Source organism: Vigna unguiculata, chromosome 8, assembly GCF_037176805.1.
Source record: "Vigna unguiculata cultivar grain cowpea cultivar isolate G323 ecotype 2 chromosome 8, ASM3717680v1, whole genome shotgun sequence".
Taxonomy (NCBI): Eukaryota; Viridiplantae; Streptophyta; class Magnoliopsida; order Fabales; family Fabaceae; genus Vigna; species Vigna unguiculata.
Window position 1 is genome coordinate 10,049,222 of NC_140799.1, and position 20,785 is coordinate 10,070,006.

Below are 20,785 nucleotides of genomic sequence, written 5' to 3' on the forward strand. Positions count from 1 at the left end.
CCATTCATCTCTCAGGTTCTACAACATTTTCTTCTTCTCATGATCCCCACATCTCTTTGCAGCTTAAGCATTTGTTACATGTTCCTGCCCTTAATAAAAACCTTGTCAGTGTTAGTCGATTTGCCAAAGATAATAACGTGTATTTCGAATTTCATTCCTCTATTTGTTTTGTCAAGTCTCAGGTTGATCACTTCATCTTGCTTTGTGGGTATCTTGGTCGTGATGGTCTGTATCAGTTTCCTCTGCCTCCGTTGCGTTCTCATCGTCAGCCTTCTCTTCATGCTCCATCTGTTTCTGTTACACACAAATCACCCTCTATTTCCATTGTACCCACACACAAGTTCACTATGTTTTCCCTTTGGCATAATAGGCTAGGCCATCCATCTGTTACAGTTTTACAAAATGTTCTTAAATGTTGTAATCTCTCTCCATTAAATAAAATTCCTTCAAATTTCTGTGTAGCATGCTGTATAGGAAAGTCCCACCAACTTCCTTCTCACTCCTCTTTAAATTCTTATACTAAGCCGTTACAACTTGTTTTTTGTGATTTGTGGGGTCCCTCGCACATTAAATCTTCCATGGGGTATAACTATTATGTTTCATTTGTTGATGCATACAGCAGATACACTTGGATCTATTTTCTAAAGCACAAATCTGAAACCATCCATGTTTTTAAACAATTTAAAGTTTCTGCTGAACTTCAATTGAATCACAAAATTACAGAAATTCAAACAGATTGGGGTGGTGAATTTAGACCTTTCACTCATTATCTCACATCCCTTGGTATTCACCATCGTCTTATATGTCCTCATACTCACCACCAAAATGGTGTAGTCGAACGCAAACATCGTCACATTGTGGACATGGGTCTTACTCTTCTATCTCAAGCTTCTCTTCCTTTGTCTTTTTGGGACCATGCTTTCCACACTGCCGTTTATATCATCAATCGTCTTCCCTCATCCGCTGCTCCTTATCATGTCCCATATTTCACTCTTTTTCACAAAGAAATTGACTATCATTTCCTCAAAATCTTTGGTTGCGCTTGTTTTCCACACACACGTCCTTACCATAACAACAAATTACAGTTTAGGTCCACAACCTGTACCTTTTTAGGATATTCCCCTTGTCACAAAGGGTACAAATGTCTCGATACTAATGGCAAAATTTTTATATCTAAGGATGTTGGTTTTGATGAACATACTTTTCCCTTTGCCACTCAAGTCCAGCCTCCTTTGTTAGCCCCTTCATCCTCTCGGGTTCTTCCTCTTGGCATCATTCCTTCTGTGATTGTCACTCCCACTCAGCATGCTACTTTTGACACACCTCTTGTTTTGTCTCCTCCTGTGTCTTCCTCCTCCCAATCCCATTCATTAGACCCACCTGTTGTTCCTCCTTTTCCTGTGTCAACTTCTTCTCCTGAGTCTCACTCCTTGCCTCCTGTTTTGCCTTTACCATCTCAACCCACTCATCCTATGCAAACCCGTTCAAAATCTGGCATTGTTAAACCCCGTAGGTTTCCCACCTTACTTCTTACTGTTGCAGAACCTTCCACTGTTAAGCAAGCTTTGTCTTCTCCTCCTTGGCGTGAGGCTATGCAATGTGAATATGATGCATTAATGGCCAATCAGACCTGGTCCCTTACTGCTCTTCCTTCTGGCCGCACTGCTATTGGTTGCAAATGGGTGTTTCGCATCAAAGAAAACCCAGATGGTTCTATCCAAAAGTATAAAGCCCGTCTTGTTGCTAAAGGGTTTCATCAAAGGTTAAGTTGTGACTATTCTTAGACTTTCTCTCCAGTTGTTAAGTCGGTTACTGTTCGGTTGATTCTTACACTTGCTCTAACCAATCGCTGGTCTGTGCAACAAATTGATATCAATAATGCCTTCTTAAATGGCATTTTACAGGAAGATGTCTACATGACTCAACCTCCTGGTTTTGAGTCTCCTGATTCCTCTCTTGTTTGCAAACTTCATCGTTCCATCTATGGCTTAAAACAAGCCCCACGCGCTTGGTATGACAGACTTACCTCTCTACCTTGGTCAGTTTTGGATTTGTTCACAACAAGTGTGATCCCTCTCTGTTAGTTCTCACTACTGCTTCTGATTGTGTTTATGTGCTTATCTATGTTGACGACATAATTTTCATTGGGTCTTCTGCTGTGTTGCTGCAATCTATAATATCCAAACTGCATGTTGTTTTTGCTCTTAAACAACTTGGTGATCTTGAGTATTTTTTGGGTATTGAGGTAAAACATCTTCCTAATGGCTCTCTTTTTCTCTGTCAAACCAAATACATTCGTGATCTCCTTGTCAAAGCTGGCATGACAGAAGCTAAAGGCATTTCCACTCCTCTTCAAGGTGGCCTCAAACTTTCCAAGTATGGCTCTGACTACTTTGATGATCCTGCTCTCTACAGATCCATTGTGGGTGCTTTGCAATATATCACTATAACCAGACCTGAGATTGGCTTTAGTGTCAATAAAGTTTGCCAATTCATGTCTCAACCTTTATCTGATCACTGGAAAGCTGTCAAACGCATTCTGCGCTATTTAAAGGGTACTCTTTCTTATGGGTTACATCTTCAACCTGCTCCTAGTTCTACCCAGTATACTCTCACTGCTTTCTGTGACGCTGATTGGGCCTCAGATATTGATGACAGAAGGTCCACTTCAGGTGCTTGTATTTATTTTGGTAAAAATCTGGTTTCTTGGTGGTCTAAGAAACAAACTTTAGTTGCTCGGTCCAGTGCATAGGCCAAATATCGCAACCTTGCTATCACTGCTTCTGAGCTCTTATGGTTGCAATCTCTTCTTAAAGAGTTAAAAATTGTGTGTGCCACACCGGTCATCTATTGTGATAATCAAAGTACTGTCGCTTTGAGTCATAATCCAGTTCTACATTCTCGCACAAAGCACATGGAATTAGACATCTTCTTTGTTCGAGAAAAGGTTTTGGATCTCTCTTTAATTGTCTCCCACATCCCTGCTACTGATCAAGTTGCTGACATCCTCACCAAATCCCTCTCTCAAGCTCGGTTCTATATCTTACGTCACAAACTCAATGTTATTGATTCCTTTCAATAATCTTGTGTTTGAGGGGGAATGTTAGAGTATATAGAATTATATTATGCAATTCTGTTTTGACTTAGATTTTGTATTTGTTATACGGTTATAACCACTGTGACAGCTCAGCTCTAGAGAATATATTCCTTTCTGTTAGATGTTCCCTGTATATAAAAGCCAACATTCTGGTCTATGAATAACAAGAAGATCTTTCATAAATTCTCTGCTGGTTTTCTTTTCTCTGTTTTTCTTTCTATGTTACAGTAGATTTAATTGTAATAGACACTCTCTACAAACTAGAGCTTTAAAGTAATCCCTCTACAATTTTCTACTTTCTCTAAGTAAAAATCTTGCATACAATGTGCTTGGAATTATGCACATAGGATCATAGAAGAGTGAACTTGAATATGGAAATTGGTTTTTATTTTTATTGATATGAACCCTTTTTAGGTAGGGGTGGTGGGGAATTGTACTGATCTATTTTATGAGATGTTTTAGAAATATGTACCCATTCTAGGATGCAGCATGCACACCGTTGATGACTAATAGACACCTGTTACTAATTCCTAAAGCTTTCAACATGGAACAAAGAAATTCATGTTATAATTTCATCCTGGGATTCCTTTACGTTTCTTACAGGTTATTCAATATTAGAGGAGTTATAGAATTTGTAAAAAAAAGGTGGTGACACCCTTCAATAGATGATTGAGAATCCGAGTGGGAAAATTGGGAATTCCCTGCCAAAACAACTTTGAGATTTGCCTAGTAAATAGTTCTCATATTTGGTATAATGTTCACATTTTAAATTTTGAAGACAGATGATGTTATTTAAAGGACATTGGACCATAATTTTGTTTGTTTGGGAGGGTTTTCTATTTGTTTGTTTTGGTTTCTTTAACTAGGGAGAGAGTAACGTTGTCACCTGAGGTATGTTAAAATACAAATAAATGGTATATTGTAAGTTTTAAGTTACAACAACAACAACAAACATTTGCCACTAGGTGGAGTTGGCTAAATATTATGTTTTGTGCTAAACCAATTCTTCAAAGAATCCATTTTATCATAGAGCCTTTTCATCAGTTTTATTTTGAATCTCTTTGGTTTTAATCCACCTTTTTCTCTAACTATTGGGGTATCCTCTATTTAATCAATTCTTTCATGTGGTTTCTGTTTATATTTTTCTCTCATGCCCTAGCTATCTTAGGCTCAATTCCACTATATTCCCAAATGTTAGATACCAATAAACCTTTATCACTCATCAATGCACTTAGCAGCCTTTACCTCATGCTCTTGTGTTCTCCAATATTGAATACACTATAGCGTCATTATTCATATGGTTGTGCAGTGTCAAAGTTTCTATAGTTGTGATATTTTATGATTAAAAGATGAAAGATTTTTATGTACTTTTGGAATATTTTATAAGTAGAAATGAATTATCATTGAATATATTTTGAATGAAGAGAATGTACTTTAATTTATATTTTCTTTTATTGGCTCATTATTATTAATGTATTATTATAGTAACATTTGTTCTTTGCCAGTTGGTTGAACCTTTTATTCTGCTGGCCTATTTATATTGAACCTAGTTGGGTTTCATATGGTTTATATAATTAGGTGAGGCCAATTGTGATTTTATTTTTATTATATATATATATATATATATATATATATATATATATATATATATCACTTATGTTTATTTAACAAATTACATAAGTTTATTATAATATACAAAATGAAATTTGAATAAGTTATAAGTTTTTTTTTATTCTAGGTACTCGATGTTGGAAGTGGTGCTCCATCACCTATTGGTATAAGAAGATCAAACGGGGTAGAAAAGACAAGTTAGAAACATAATTATAGAAATTTAGCAAAATGTATTATAATAATGTTTTAGATTTTTTTTTGGCTTTTGTTTTTAATGTGAAAACTTTTGGATGATCTTTCATAATATCAACTTTTTAAATATGAAATATGAATTATGAATGAAAGTATTAATGATCAAGATGTTGCCTATAATTTTTTAATTTTATGGAGAACAGGTTCAATAATAATCGAAAGTAGGTTACATAAAAATAATATAAAAAAAAATCACATTCAAATTATGGTAGTTGAAACGTTGTATAACGCATTCATACAGTGCAAATAATGGCATTTCTAGGTGTTGTATTGTACATGATAATTCTTTAAAATAAACAAATTAAGACGGTTTTAACTGTCATTATTTGTGCACAAAATGTGACGGTTTGAACTGCCATTATTTGCGCAATGCATTTAATAGCGGGTGTTGTGGCGTTTCGTCCAAGACCGCCATATTATTCATTGTGGTGGCAGGATATATGGCGGTACCCGTACCCGCCATACGCGCAAAATATGGCAGTCAAAACCGCCATTTTATACCCCAAATAACCGTCGTATTTAACAATTTTTTTTTTGTAGTGTGTCGAACGCGTTTCATGCTAGCATTTGAGTTATTTCAACCGTTTGACACATTCCCGCTTCAATATCTGTTGAGAAACTTGTTTGACACATCAAACAAATTTAACATAATTGGGTTAAAAGGACTAGATTCATTCACTTTTATAGTTTAAGGACCAAATTGTATCAAAGTTTCATATAGGGACGAATTACATTTTCGCAACAAAGTTCAGGAAATAAAACCATATTTAATCCTAATTTAAATTTAAAATACATCACAAAACAAGCTAAACAATATTAACCTAAAATTTAACAACGTTAAGGGTTACATGAAAAGTCAAGTAGATTATTCTCATCACTACAATTTAGGTCCTCAAGTTTTTCCTTTGAAAAACAAAGAAAGTAAACCTAAGTTTTTCCCTTACCTCTAAAGCTCTATAATAACATCTCCAAGTTGACAACAACATTACTCAAATGAATTTGCAATTGAATGAAATAAATTCTTAAAATTTTAGATTTTCATGAATCATAACTAATCATGCCAAAATAAATCAAGTTTGTTAAAAAAAAAATCATGTCCATATATTTTGAGTTCGAGATCTTACACAATTATCAATCATGTAATAATCATATTTATATATTTTGAGTTCAAACTTATCGCATAATAATTATTTAAGTACTCGAAGCACTTAAACCCTTCCATTATACCTTTTGGGTTGTAGTGGTCTTATGCCTATATGGATAGTACTAGTAGGTAGTACAATCCTACAGATACAATGTGTTTGCTACCCCACACCTTCTTGGTCTAAAAGTATAGTTAGGAGGATGGTCGACAATAGAGTATGAGGCTTGTGATTTATTTATACCTAACTAATTGTGTACATCAATATAGGATAAACATATTAGTACCTTCTTTTCCCATGTCTACGTGACCTTTCTTTGAACTCTATATTTAATGTATCTTTATAACTATACATAAAGTCCTTAAAATAACATTATTTTCGCATCCTTAATTTTCATCCACTCTAGCTTATTTTGCAATCATCTTTGCATTAACTTTGCATACAATTCTTCAAACTAAAATTAATTTTGTAATGTTCTAGATTTAATCTTCTGGGTATTCTCTTATATTCTTTAATCTGCAGAGTATTTTCCTTGGTTGTGATTGGTTGAAAATAATATGACAATATTCATAATCTTTAATTAGAGAGGTTTTCCTTTATATATTTATCTTCAATAAGATATTTAATCAATGTTGATATCATTTAAATATATCTTCACTTAAATCTTCAATCGGTGTTGATCTACTAATTCACGACTTGTAATATGATGATCTTGATGTTCTCTTTGTTGATTAAATCATCAATTTCAACGTCAGATTTCATTCATCATTTTAGACTTGGGTCTTGTATTACCTAGCGACTTGTTGACTTTTTAATGTAGTATGATCAACTCATCTTGATTCATCTAATCATTATAGTCGTCTAATATATGATTAACTTTTGGTCAATCTTTCATTAGAGTCGTCTAATGAAAATTCTCATCTAGTAGAGACATCTGACATTCAACTTCTGTTGTTGACTTGACTCGTCTAATGATCTTTACTCATTTAGTATATGTTGTTTCACTTTATTCGTCTAACGATCTTCCTTGTCTTGAATTATTCTTTCTTTCCTTCTTTGGATTTCTTCTTCGGTCTTCATGCTTTAATTCATATATTACCATTTAACATTAAGACCTTCGATTGATAGAATCTTCAAGATAGTATAATCTTCATATCTTCCTTTTTGTTAATAAATTTATCTTTTTTGAACAGGTTAAAAGGCTTGAGTATAGTTTTTGGTATGAAAAAATTCAGTTAGTTGAATTATTTTTCAATCGACTGATTTCACTTAAGTCAAGTGAAATCAGCTGATTGTATGGAAAATTCAATTAACTGATTTCACTTAAACCAAACTATATATGTTGTGTTTTCTAGAGCAAAAGTAAGTTTATGATTTTTTGAGCACGAAATCTTGTCATTCTTTTATGGAAAACTCTCTCTCTCTCTCTCTCTGTAATACACAGCTGCAACGTGAAGTTTGAAGATCGTGGTTGATCTTGGAGGCTTTTTGGATTATGAGTAGCTTGAAGAACACATGTATGGTTGGCTAGGGACAACCACCATCAGGTTTGGATGTTCTTGTGCCTCTGGTTGGTTGCCTGATGTGATTTCAGGCCTATAAGTATGAATCTTGCAGGGTAGTTGTCTAGATTTTTGTGTGAGTAAAAAATATTGTGTGGTTTTTTTGTTCAAAAGTCTAATCTTGGTGTTTGATTTGTAAAACTTTTGAATACAGTAGAAACCAGACTCAGGTTGTCCTGGAAAACTGGATGTAGCTCTGTGATTGAGTGAACCAGTATAAAAACAACTGTGCAATTCTCTTTATTTCTTCTCACTCACTTTGAATCACTTTAAAGTCTCAAGAAAATCAAGTAATCCACTCTTTGCTGTGTTTTAATGCGTTCTTATGTAATTTGAGGCGGTATAATAGTTAAAAACATTGATTGGAACAAGTCTTGTATGTAAAAGATTGTTGTTTGAGTTAAATCTGGGAATTCTGTATTCTACATAAATTCCTAGTATTTTAGCGGACAAATTTGTCTTTTTAATCGACTATTTCATATTTCAAGAACAAATTAGTCTACTGTTTTATTTTTTCACTAATTGAAAGTGTACTGGTCCGCTGCTTTTATACCCTCACTTTCCAGTCTATTTGATTCAATTGAAAAGAGTTTTAAGCTTTTGAAAAACTTTTAAATAGCCAATTCAACCCCCCTTCTTGTCTTAAATCACCATTTCAAAACTAACAAGGCCTTGAGCCAGCCCTGCCTATATCCAATCATCTATCCTACTAATATCTTCCCCCAAACTACAAAAACTTCACTCTTAGCATTTCAACCTCACCTAAGTTAACCATTTGAAAATAAGAAATCATATGTAGTATTGAAGAGAAGCCATTAAAATAGAATTACAAGTAAATAAAAGTTGGATTGCTACCATTTTACCCTCTAGAAAACAACCAATCAATTGTAAGTGGACTTTTAAAACCAAATTACATGCCAATGATACTGTAGAAAGGCATAAAGCCAAATTGGTGGATTCACTCAAGTACATGGATTTTATTATCTTGAAACTTTTAACCCTATAATTAAAATCATTATTATTAGTCTTCTCCTAGGACGCCTTAAACATTTAGATGTCAATATAACCATTTTACACAGAAACTTCGATGAGGAAGTTTGCATGTAACCTCCTCCAAAGGATTATTGTTCCTTCTCTCAATCATGTTTGCAAGTTACAAAATTTGTGCTAAGCAAATCAATAATACAAAGTTGTGTCAACTTTATATGCAAATCTTGTTTCACACAACCCAAGTGTGAGTGTTCTATTGCCACCAAATAAATGAGTCAAGGATTCACTTTCAATTCTCACCTATGTTATGTTGATGTTTTGCTTCTCATATGTTCAAACTTAGCATAAATAAATAAATAGTAAAAAAAAACGACAAAATTTGATATTAAGGATCTGTAAAACCCTAGAAAATGATATTCTAAGACTAGTAGTGGTTTAAAAATAGTGAGACTCGAATATTTTAATATTAAAAGGTTTTATTATAAATAGAATTGTTATAAAAGATTTTCATTATTTTAAAACTCACTCTCTCTAGAAACCACTTTTCTAAAGTTCTCTGACTTCTCTCTAGAAGTTATCCCCCTCTATTCGCCTGATTGAAGATCTGAAACCGTAGGAGTGATCCTCACGACGAGCTCTTCAAATTGGACCAATTAGTTTCTTCGTTCGCGTAAGTTGAGTTTCCGCCTTCTTTTTTGGTCGATTTCTGTTTTCTGTTGCATGTGAGCTCTCTTCCGCTTGCATGCATCGTTTTATTCATCAGTATGAGTCTCTGTTGACTAGTGATCATAACAATATGTCCTGATTGTTCTTGTGATGTTTCTATGTATAAATAGAACATCCTATGGAGTTAGAGGTGTTTGGCATTCGTAAAGTTGTTTAAGTAGGATAACAAGTAAGGGAAGCTAATAATTGATTAGCTGATGATTTTATTTGGTACAATTGTGGTATAATTTAGAATTGATAGCCTGACTATTGTGAATTGGTGAATTGATTGGTGTTTTGAATGAATTGAGATGTGAATGTATTGTTTGAATTTGGGGTAAATTGAGAAAGATGGATTCTTGAGTCATAACTCTAATTGGTATTACCTTCCTTGGGTTAGAACTATTTTTGGACCAAAATCTATAATGGAAGTACCATTTAGAGTCATGAAAACAAGTAGCAGATTTCTCAAGAAAAACCAAAACCTTTGGTGCTTTCTTTTTTTAGTGTGGCGCTAAGTGTCAGAATCTGACATTGAGCGCTGAAAAGTGCGAGAAGTTTGGCATTGAGCGCTAGCCGAGTGGTGCTTGAGCGCTGAGACCTTTGCAGGTCTGGAAGTGATTTTAGGTACGGGCGCTGAGTGGTGGAATTGGCGCTAAGCGCTGAAAAATGCAAGGCAAATGGCGCTGAGCGTTGGAACCTAGCGCTGAGCGCTGAATTCTCCTGTTTTACTATTTGCTATTTTTGATATGTATGAAGGTATCTAGTATGATTAATTTCTATAAGATAAATATATGAAATGTAATATGAGATTGCTTATGTGAAAATGAGTTGAGAATGGTTGATGTTGATCTAAGGAGGATTAGTACTTGATTTTGTTAGTGTATGCATTGACATAGGGTAGGCAGTAGGAGGTATCCTGATACTCTAATGAACATTCACACTCAAATATAGTAGAATGTGTTATATGGTGAGAGTGACAGAAGGTCCTATTGTTTATAAGATTGTATTAATATATACACATGATTATCTATTTTGAACATTAGGATAAAATATCCTATTTTATTAGTTGTTTTAGATTGCTAAAAAAATGGGATGTTATAGGATTTGGGTGATTTGAAATACTTCCTCCTTAGTCTAGAAGTTGTAATATGAAAAAAAAGAAAGAGTTCAAACGAAATATGCTCTTACCTTACTAGGATATAAAATTGGCTTTTAGTTGCCAAGTCTTCCAACATTTCCGTAGAGCATACTTTCAAACCTCACAAGAACTGAACTCCTCTTTTTGTTGCTACCATTTATAGAAGGCTTATTGATAAATTGATTTACCTCACATACTAGACCTAATTAATATCACATATGCTATTATTTTCTTAGTGAGTTTTTGAATGCTCCAACTACATAGCATCATCAAGCAACATTTCAAATTCTCAGATAGATAAAAAAAAAAAATCATTTGAATAGTGGTTATTATTTTGTCTCAAATGATCTGAACCTCTGAGGTTTCAATGATTCTGGCGATCACGCATTAACACTAGAAGGTTTCTTTCAAACCTTTCTTCTTGGAAAACTCTATTATCTTATGGAAATGCAAAAAATAGTGTATAATAGCTTCTCCAAATTCTCCATAGCACTAATCCTTCCGTTGCAATTCTTATAATTCTTTACTATGATAATAAGTTTGTGGTTCAAATTGTTTCTAATCTCATTTCTTAAAAGAACTAAGCACGTTGAAATAGATTACTACTCTCTACGCCAAATCTCCGGTTGTTGTTGAACCATTCTTTTTCTTCTATGCAAGCTTAGAATGTTTGTCATATGCCTTTCAATCCTTCCAACTTGAAAGAGGTGTTAGTCTTTTTCTTTTTTGATTTTGATTTCTTTGCATGAATAAATATCTGTATTCTTTTTCCTGCCTTAATTGGTGGCACTCTCTTATACAATAATGAAACATAACAGGTATACCAATAGTCTCTTCTTTTACCCCTTTTACATTTAACCTTTTTGTAAAATTTAATATAATAATAGATAATAACTACATTTAAAGATTAAACTAATAATAAAAAACTACAAAATATAAAGCAATTACTCTCGCAATTTTAAAATTAAATTTTTACGAGATTATACTAGTAATCCAGCCAAGAATTCCCAACATATAAAAAAACAGTTCTTAGTAGAGGGCAAATAAAAAATTGCAGCCATTTTCAAAATGAAAGGTAAATTTAAAAAAAAAAAAAAGAAAAAAAAAGAAAAAGGTAGCTAGGGTTCTTCAGAACTGATAAGAAATTATAAAAATGAACTTTTCCAACTGTTACAAAAATGTTTTAGAGAAGCGTGTCTTCCAACATTACACTTTTAACATGTTATTATCCTAAAAAAAAAATTAAGACCACAATTAATTGATTCCGAGGAAAACTCAAACTAATAGTTACTAATCCAATCAAACGCTAAATGATGTCGTTGAATCTAAAGACCAGTTAAGTCACTTAACCGTTTAAGAATTTGAACTAGTCACTTAACCTTCGAAAACCAACCATCGAGACGAAGGGGAAGAATGGTTCGAAGATATTCAGATGGCACGGATGTTGGCAGAGCCCAAGAAGGAAAGATCTCCGACTCCAATAAAAAAAAGACAACATTCCCATTTGAAGAAACCATCCACACATTAGCCACCGTTATCGACACAAAATGAAGCAAATAAGCAGTGACATGTTTAAGCAGCAGAACTCAGAGTAGTGCAAAAGCTCTTGCAGCTCCGGTGCTTATTTTAGATGAAGAGGAGAAATCCGGCATCCTAAGATAATTCTTTTACCATAACAATGAAAAGTAGAGTGTTTTATTGGAGTCATGAGAATGATGTCTCTACTTTGTCATGCAGGATGACCACCAAGTTATGTGCATCATCAAGCAGTTTCCAAACATCAAGATGACCAGACATACTATTGCATTCCTTAATGATCTCGTCCATGCTGCTGTACTTCTCAATGATCAATTTCCTTCTCTGCAACACCGAAGCTGCTATTGCATAAAGTAATAAATCTTCTGTTGGTGGAGCACGCTGCCTAATTCTGCTCCACGCAGATTTCCCAATACCTGCCCTTATTGCCGCTTGATCTGCCCACATCACTTCCCATAGGCACAGGGTCTGTTCAAATGTCAATTCCCTTCGAAACATTACCACCACCATTCTATAGACAAAAAAACAATCCTCAGCCTCAAGCTTTTCCAAATGCCTAAAAAGGTGGCCATCCTTAAACTTGATTATTTTTGCGACTAAATCCAGTTGCCTGCGAATACCCACTTCATCAAGCCTAAAATTTTGCCGTGCCTTCTTCATGAATCCAACAAAACACCAGAAAGCCTCATGATCCTCTGATATAACACTAACTATAGGAGATAGCAGGTCACTCATACCTTGACAGTAGCCAATGTCAGAGTCATATAGGGCATATGCTTCAAGAATAGCAACTAGTCGAGCAGCATGGAAGATTCTGCCAGGCTCTAGGTGACCATAGTCCTTCAAGCCAACAGCCTCAGCACTTCGACGGGCCCTACTGTCTGATACTGAGGCTTGAGATGGGTAACATGACATCCATTCAGCATTGGCACGTACTGCATCAAGTCGGATAATTCGTTGCCAGGTGGAAAAATCTTCATTGGATGGTGCCTTTGATGGGGTTTTTGCTTTTGTGGCAGAAGATACTTCTTGGGAAGCTTTGTCTGGATTGTCTTGTTCCTTAACATCATCAGAAGGAACTGCCTGAATTACTTCAGGACCTTCAGAGGAGTCCGAATCAGAGAAATCAGTATCCAATGTAGAGGCATCAGCGTTATTCACATTAGGAACATCTTCTCCTTCCAACAGGGCACTGGACAGATCGTCGGAATGCTCAACATCAGGGCTTCTATCCTCACTAGAAAGAGATTCCCTAGCACTGGCTGCATCATCAGAACTGGCAGAACTAGAATCTTGAGACAGACGTTTACCATCTCCCTCAAAGCTGATTTCACCAACTTCATTTAACTTATTTCTCTCATCACTTTGCTTGATGAGTTTCCGACATTGTCTGCGGAGTTTCTCATACTGCTTTCTGTGTATAAAGATATGGAATAAAATTAAAATGATGTTAACACTAACACCCCTCTCAGGAAGGTAAAAATCCAAAAAATATACATTTTAAGTCTAACAATACATGATGGATTGAGCACAAGCAATAAAAAGAATCAAACATTTGGAGATAGAACTTGCATTCCCACCTATTTTGAGTTTTTATAACATCTCTTTCGGCCTTGTTGCTGCCTAAGTCATACCTGCATGTTTAAAGTATAATCAGAAGTTGTACAAATTTTATATGAATAAATTTCAAATATATACATGATGAAAAAGAAAATGATCAAATTCCAGTATTCCGGAAGAAAGAAATAACAATGAATCATTCTCCTTCCAAATGCACACATGGGGAAGAAAACCAGGCAGAGCTATTATTTTAAAGATAATTACAATTCATCATGTAAGTAAATAAGTAGTAAAGATCTACTATCATCTAGAAATGAATAGCTTACACTCCAAGCAAGAATGGCCAAACCTCAGCCCTAATACTGGGATCAACACCCTGCATAAAAAATTAACAATGTAATTAATTCTAAAAATAAGTTCATAAAACATAATTCTGTGCAATAAAAAGAATAGGTAAACTCACTCCACTGCGCACTCTTTTCAGGAACTTATTTCCACCATCATAGAATTTACCATCTTCTGTAAACAAGGATTTCCATTGGTGAGATGACAGAGCGTGTTTTCTTCTCCTTTGTGACCATGGTGATTTAAGCCGGCCCCTAAAACATGGGGTAATTAATTACTACTTGCAGGTTAGAGAATAGAGGATAAGGAGCCAACTAATCATGAAAGTAACGAGAGTTGCAGAAAAATGCACATACAACTGTATCCCAAAAGATAAAATGCATAGAAAGACATTGTTCCACAAGTAAACAACAGTACACTAGCATGAAACGACAACTTCTACAAGTAGTTGTGGTTTTTTTTCCCCAGTGAAGAGGTTGAAAAAGCATGCCAAGTTTTAGCATGTCACAAACTACAATTCTACAAGGAAAACATTCGTGTTGAGTTTTGAGTAAGGAATGAGAACACATAAATGTATATAGTTGTAGATGAATCCAACTTGCACACTATTATTATTCCTCTTTCCACTTGCATAAGAAAAAAAAGAAACAAATCAGGTTTCGCATCAGTTATGTTCTTTCAACACTACTAAGTACAAACCTCGGCCTATAATTCACTAGCAACTCAATTTAGTGTTAACTCAGCCTTTTCTATTCTAAATTTTTTAGTTCATATTATTTAAGGGAGGAGCCTATGTTGATGTGAAGATATAGAAAAAGAAAAAATGAATGCATAAATTGTTGTAAAATGAAACTTATCACATGAATCCACGAATGCAATCATAGCTTGATCTGGTTGATTGATTTAAAATGGATCAGGATAAAGGAAAGGAGCTTCAATTTCGAATAACATGTTCTAGTGTATGAAAAGGTGAGGGGAAAAAATTAGGGAATGCGGAGAAACAGAGATCTGGCAGGAAATAACAAACACAGAGCAATTGAAGAATGTGAGTCGAAACACACCGTTCAGAGCTGTAAGAGAAAGAAATGAAATTGGAGAGAGAGAGAGAGAGAGAGGAAAGGGAGAGAGGAACTCACCGATGGAAGGGAGAACGAGAAGAAGAAGCCGGTGAGGAAGAGGAAACAACGAATAGAACCGAACGCAAAGGGGTCCAAGACGACGACGTTGAAGAAGAGGATGATGAAGAAGAAGAATTAGAATTAGGAGAAGGTGAAGGAGGAGGAGACGAATTCGAAGATGGATTGTGGCTTCGTCCACGAGGATTCATCTATAATCTATAATAATAATTACAATAATAACAATACTTGCTATCTTTTGAACAAATATAATTATATGTATATATACACATAGAAGCTTTTTTCCCTTCGGCTAAGTGGAACGAATCGGAGTTAGGGTTTTGGACGCTCTAATTTGATTTTCTAAAAATTTTCTGTTTTACCTACTGGCGCCGTAGAAAATCACGGCGACGATGGCGACGCCGGCGAGAGCGGTGAAAAGCACCGCCGGAGTAGAGGGCGAGGCCACGGCGGCCATTAACCAGAACTTGCACTTGCCACCGCCACCGACGGAGAGAAAGGTGGTGTCGCTGTTGCTGTTGATGGTGTTGGTGTTCAAGTGGTTGGATGGGAACATGGGGAAGAAAGAGAGAGGGTCGCTTGGGAAATTACGGCAATGCCCTTTCTACGAGACCCTTTCTCTCTTCCACTTCGCCAAAGCCAGGTTCTGTTTGCTTTTCTTTTGTTTTTGTTTTTCACTTTTTCTTCATCTGCCAGAAAAGGCATGGGCGAAGGTAAAACGAACTCGGATGGAAGACTATTGGAGAAAAAATATAATCCGAGAGCAGTGCATGTATAATAAAAAATACGGATAGAAATGCTTTATGTGGCCAAAAATCCAAAAACGGTGCTATTCAGAGGACTAAAATGGTATTTTCACCGTAGGCCAAATCATTTGGTTTATAAAAACTTAATCATTGGATATCCTTAACGGATTATTTTATTATCATTTTTTATCAATTTCGATTAACTATGTGCATGTTTTAATAATAATAATAATAATAATAATAATAATAATAATATTAACAGTGAAGAATATTATGTTAATTCTTTTTTTAAATTAAATACTCTAAAACTACTTTTGTTATATTTTTGTTTTTCACAGTATGAAATTTTTATTTTTAAGTCAACTAATGTTTATTTTCATTCACTGCTCTCTTATTTATTTATGTTGGAACAGTAGGAATTTCATTTAGTTGATGTAAAAATAACATTAATAAAAATTATAATTCAAGTATTAAATTATGATATAATAGATCGGCATATAAGAGAATAATGTATTTTGGAGGCTGGCATTAGGATTTAACAACCAATATGTAGAATCCTAGTATCATGTGTGAATAGATGAGATCAATTTATTATGTATGATTTTATTTTATTCATTAAAAGATTATGGGACACTTTAACATGTAAGTTTGTTTACCTTATTGTTTTATTCCTTTAGAAAAATATTATAATTTATTTTGAGAGAGATTTTAAATTCAAGTATTAGGTAAAATTAGATAAGGCCCAACAACATTGTTGGACTTGATTTCTCCTAAGTATTTTATCCTGCACCTCCCTTTTCTCCTCTTGCATTTCCAAAAGAACTTAATATTAGAGATGGCAAATAAACCCGTCCTCGTGGGTATTGTCCGAACCCGTCCCCGTTTTGACGGGGAATCCCCGCATTGACTGGGTATGGGTATGGGTATGGGGAATCCCCGACTTTTTCAGTTGGGTATGGGGATGGGTATGGGGATGTACATATACCCGTCATAATACCCGTACCCGCCATATCTTCATTCTCGTTTAAATTATTAAAATATTCACAATTAATTAAGTAACTCCTATATATATATATATATATATATATATATATATATATATATATATATATATATATATATATATCTTAAATTGAGAGTATATATATTTTCTATTTTTTTTTCTTTTAATTATTTCATTTGTCATGAAACTCATTCTCATCTCCAATATATTTTTTATCTTATCATAACCTTTATGTAATTATGTTAAAATGATGTATGTTAATAAAAAAAAATATTATGCCTCACATTTGAATATTTATATTATTTTTTAATATTTTTATTTATTATAAATTTTCCTTTCACATGAGAATGTTTATACTCTCAATTTAAGATAATATAAAAAAAATTCTTTACTTATTATTATTATTATTATTATTAATTTTTGTTTAATTTGAAGAACTCTTTTGTTTCATTGAAATAATTTTCGTTATTTTTCAACCATTAAGTATATATGTTGATATTTGAAAAGTTTTCTTAGTTCTCTAAGATATTTTTCATCTTATCATACCTTAGTTATACATTTGATTTCCTTTGTGTGATTTTTTTCGATAGTCTCTCAAATTATTTCTAAAACACACATTTGTTAGTTTTTTAATATTTTTATTTATTGTTTTTATTTTTATCAATTAGAATAATATTTCGATATATTCTATCTAATTATTTTTTATTTTATAACTCATTGTTAATCATAATGTAATTTTTTCACTTTCAATTCTGTTTGAAGTGGTTAAAATTTTATATATATATATATATATATATATATATATATATATATATATATATATATATATATATATATATAATGATATTTAGGAATAGTATATGATAATTCACTACACGAAAAACATGAAATGGTGACTGATTTAGTCAGTAACCCATATCAGTCACTATTTTTCGTCATTGGTGGTAGTAGTTGATTTATTGTCTGAATCAATGACTAAATTAGTGACTGATTCAATGATCGAATCGATACTTGATTTAGTGACCAATTTAATTACTAATTTATTTGTAATTTAATGACAAATTTTTTTGTTACTAATGATATTTCTATTTAATTTTAACCACTTCAAACGTAATTTAATAATTAGTTCTCTAATGTATTTTTCATTTTATCATACCTTAATTATACATTTGATTTCCTTTGTGCGATTTCTTTCGATAGTCTCTCAAATTATTTCTAAAACACACATTTGTTAGTTTTTTAATATTTTTATTTATTGTTTATTTTCATCATGTAGAATAATATTTCGATATATTCTATCTAATTATTTGTTATTTTATAACTCACTATTAATCATACTGTAATTTTTTTCACTTTAATTGTATAAATAACTTTTATTTACTACAATATAAAAATTTAATGTAATTGCTATGAATATTTTTTTGTCACTATCCAACATATATTGAAGTTCAAAAGATACAAAATCTATGTCAAAATTTTATTATTATGTTTATTATTTGTTCTTTGTGTCATTTTGATCAAGTGATGTATTATAACTTTTATTAGTGTATAAAAAAGAGATTTATTATAATTTAAAAAATTGAAGTAAACAAACATTTAAAATATATTTTAATTTGAATATTTTTTTTCCTTTTATTATTATGTTTATTATTTGTTCTTTGTGTCATTTTGATCAAGTGATATATTATAACTTTTATTAGTGTATAAAAAAGAGATTCATTAGAATTTAAAAAATTGAAGTAAACAAACATTTAAAATATATTTTAATTTGAATATTTGTTTTCCTTTTATATTTTTTTGAAATATTTTTTAATTTTATCAACTAAGTTCATCAATGTTGTAGTTTGCAAATTTAATAAATGTTTTGGTTCACATGAAATTTTATTTGGTATTCTAATATAAAATGTAAACAATTATAATTTATTTTAAGGTATTTGACATCGAAGAAAATCCTCCTAATATTGAATATTTCATAATATTATGTTTTCTTTACCGTAATTTTTTTTCTTTTATAAAAATTAATATTGAAGTAGTTAGAACACGGGTACGGGTATGGGTACGAGATTATACCCGTTACCCGGTGGGGATGGGGATGGGAAAAAAGTTTGATACCCGTTGGGTTTGGGTATGGGGATGGGGATGGAGATGAATTTTTTATGCGGGGATGGGTATGGGATAGCGAAACCCGTCCCCGTCCCGTCCCGTTGCCATCCCTACTTAATATACTTATTTTATTTTACAAAATTGGTATTTTTTACACCAATTTTTAACTCACTTTTGAAAATGAATTTTTCTTTATTATTTTTAAGTGTTGACTATGTGCATTGTTATTGGTGGCAGAACGAAAATGGGATATGTTTACTTGGGTAGGTTTCAAATCGAAGGAAGTAGAGGAAAAATCTAGGTATGATCCTTCTATGTGTTCATTCAGCCTTCACGATCCTCCGTTGTGTTCGTCTGTCCATTATGTGTGAAACAATCATACCTTTGTGTTCATTCGAATTGAAGGAAGCCCAAGAAAAACCTAGGTTAGCATTCGTTGTTTTCATTTTTCCTTGATATGTGAACGGAGCATACCTTCGACTCTATTATTCTCCCTTCTGTTGGTTGTTGTTGGCATTGCAATTCTATGATTCTCCTTTCTATTGTGTTGGTTGTCGTTGGCGTTTAAAGTATAAGAATAATGAGTAAAGGTGTTGACTTGTACTTGTTATCCACCACCAATGTCATTACAATCCATTATCTATGAACCATAACTGCTTCATTAGGATGAATATTTTCCAAAGAAAAAGCCAAAACATATCTGATAGATAAGTGTTGCACATGTGTAAATAAGTGTGGAACAAAGAAGGATTTTTTGTACAATAAATTGAAACGTTACATTAAAGTTTTCTTTAAAACAACAAATGACTTGTACTTGTTATCCACCACCAATTCCATTACAATTCTCTACCTATGAACCCTAACTGCTTCAATAGGCTGAGTGTTTTATAAAACAAAAGCCAGAACAAATATGATAGATAAGTGTTTCACATGTTTAAATAAGTGGGGAGATGGGAATGACTTTTTGTAACGTTGTTACATTAAAATTTTCTTTAAAGTATCAGTGACTTGTACTTGTAGTTCCTATCCACCACCAATTTCATTACAGTCGATAAATATGCCCACCAAAGTACTTGAATAGGCTTACTATTTTCGAAATAAAATTAGCGAACAAGATATGACACATATGTAGACCACATAGGTCAATAACCAGGGAAAGGTTTTTTTTACAGTTTTTGTAAACTTTGTTCCAATTAAAAAAATATAAAGTCAAACCAGATATTGAAACCTTTTTTTTATTATACATCAAATAGAATTCATTACAACATAACTTTAAATCTTGTTCATCCTACACATTGTCTACCTTCTACATTAGTACGGTCCAATAAATAACAATGTCAATTATTAACTTCTAACAAATAAATCTAAGTCTTGAAGCAGTCCTTCCCTGAGGAAATTGTCTTCATCTAGTATCCAATCAAACACATATTTTTTGCTTAACATGTTATAGTTCTTCCTGCACAAAGAAATATTGTTTGCGTCATATTAGGTCAGATTGGTGGTGACAACAAAAAACCATAGAATAAAAAATTTGAACCACTTAGGCAAATCTCCCGCTGCCTAAATACCAAATAGGCACGACTTAAGTTGTCCACCAAAAATTTGTGCAAAACATTGGCCAAATGTGTACACAGTGAAATGACAAAATCAATCCCAAACCAGCCCCAAAATATGAAACCACCAATGAAATAAATCTAACCATATTTAAGAAATGAAAAATATTTATCACAAACAAAATGTGGCTATATGTATTTTACTTGTAAATGCTGAAATGGACTTCAATCATGGAAGGAAGCGCCAACACTATGAAATGAACAAACAAACACACTCACAATCAACCAAGACAATGACGCCCA

The 20,785-nt window shown here is 33.1% G+C and overlaps 1 protein-coding gene across 2 annotated transcripts; it reads right to left on the bottom strand.

The window, feature by feature from the left end:
* Positions 1 to 11,981: 11,981 nt before the first annotated feature.
* Positions 11,982 to 15,808, bottom strand: LOC114194464 (rab GTPase-activating protein 22-like). 2 transcript variants are annotated; one of them, XM_028084702.2, is made up of 5 exons: positions 15,440 to 15,808; positions 14,060 to 14,195; positions 13,923 to 13,972; positions 13,617 to 13,670; positions 11,982 to 13,450 (listed from the first exon to the last, which is right to left on the bottom strand). In XM_028084702.2, exons 1-5 carry the CDS (start codon positions 15,631 to 15,633, stop codon positions 12,205 to 12,207), a joined length of 1,680 nt encoding a protein of 559 aa, XP_027940503.1. In that variant the 5' UTR covers positions 15,634 to 15,808; the 3' UTR covers positions 11,982 to 12,204. The 2 variants fall into 2 exon arrangements, with proteins under 2 accessions (XP_027940503.1, XP_027940505.1); XM_028084704.2 differs by lacking the exon at positions 15,440 to 15,808 and adding an exon at positions 15,078 to 15,408.
* Between the last annotated feature and the right edge of the window lie 4,977 nt (positions 15,809 to 20,785).

Bases quoted from the DNA above. Each gene is read 5' to 3' on its own strand.
- LOC114194464 (XM_028084702.2), bottom strand. From the start codon at position 15,633: ATGTTCCCATCCAACCACTTGAACACCAACACCATCAACAGCAACAGC. The intron at 13,973-14,059 runs GTGAGTTTACCT...TTTTTTATGCAG, and splicing joins TGAAAAGAGTGCGCAGTGGA to GGTGTTGATCCCAGTATTAG. The intron at 13,671-13,922 runs GTAAGCTATTCA...TTAAACATGCAG, and splicing joins TGGCCATTCTTGCTTGGAGT to GTATGACTTAGGCAGCAACA.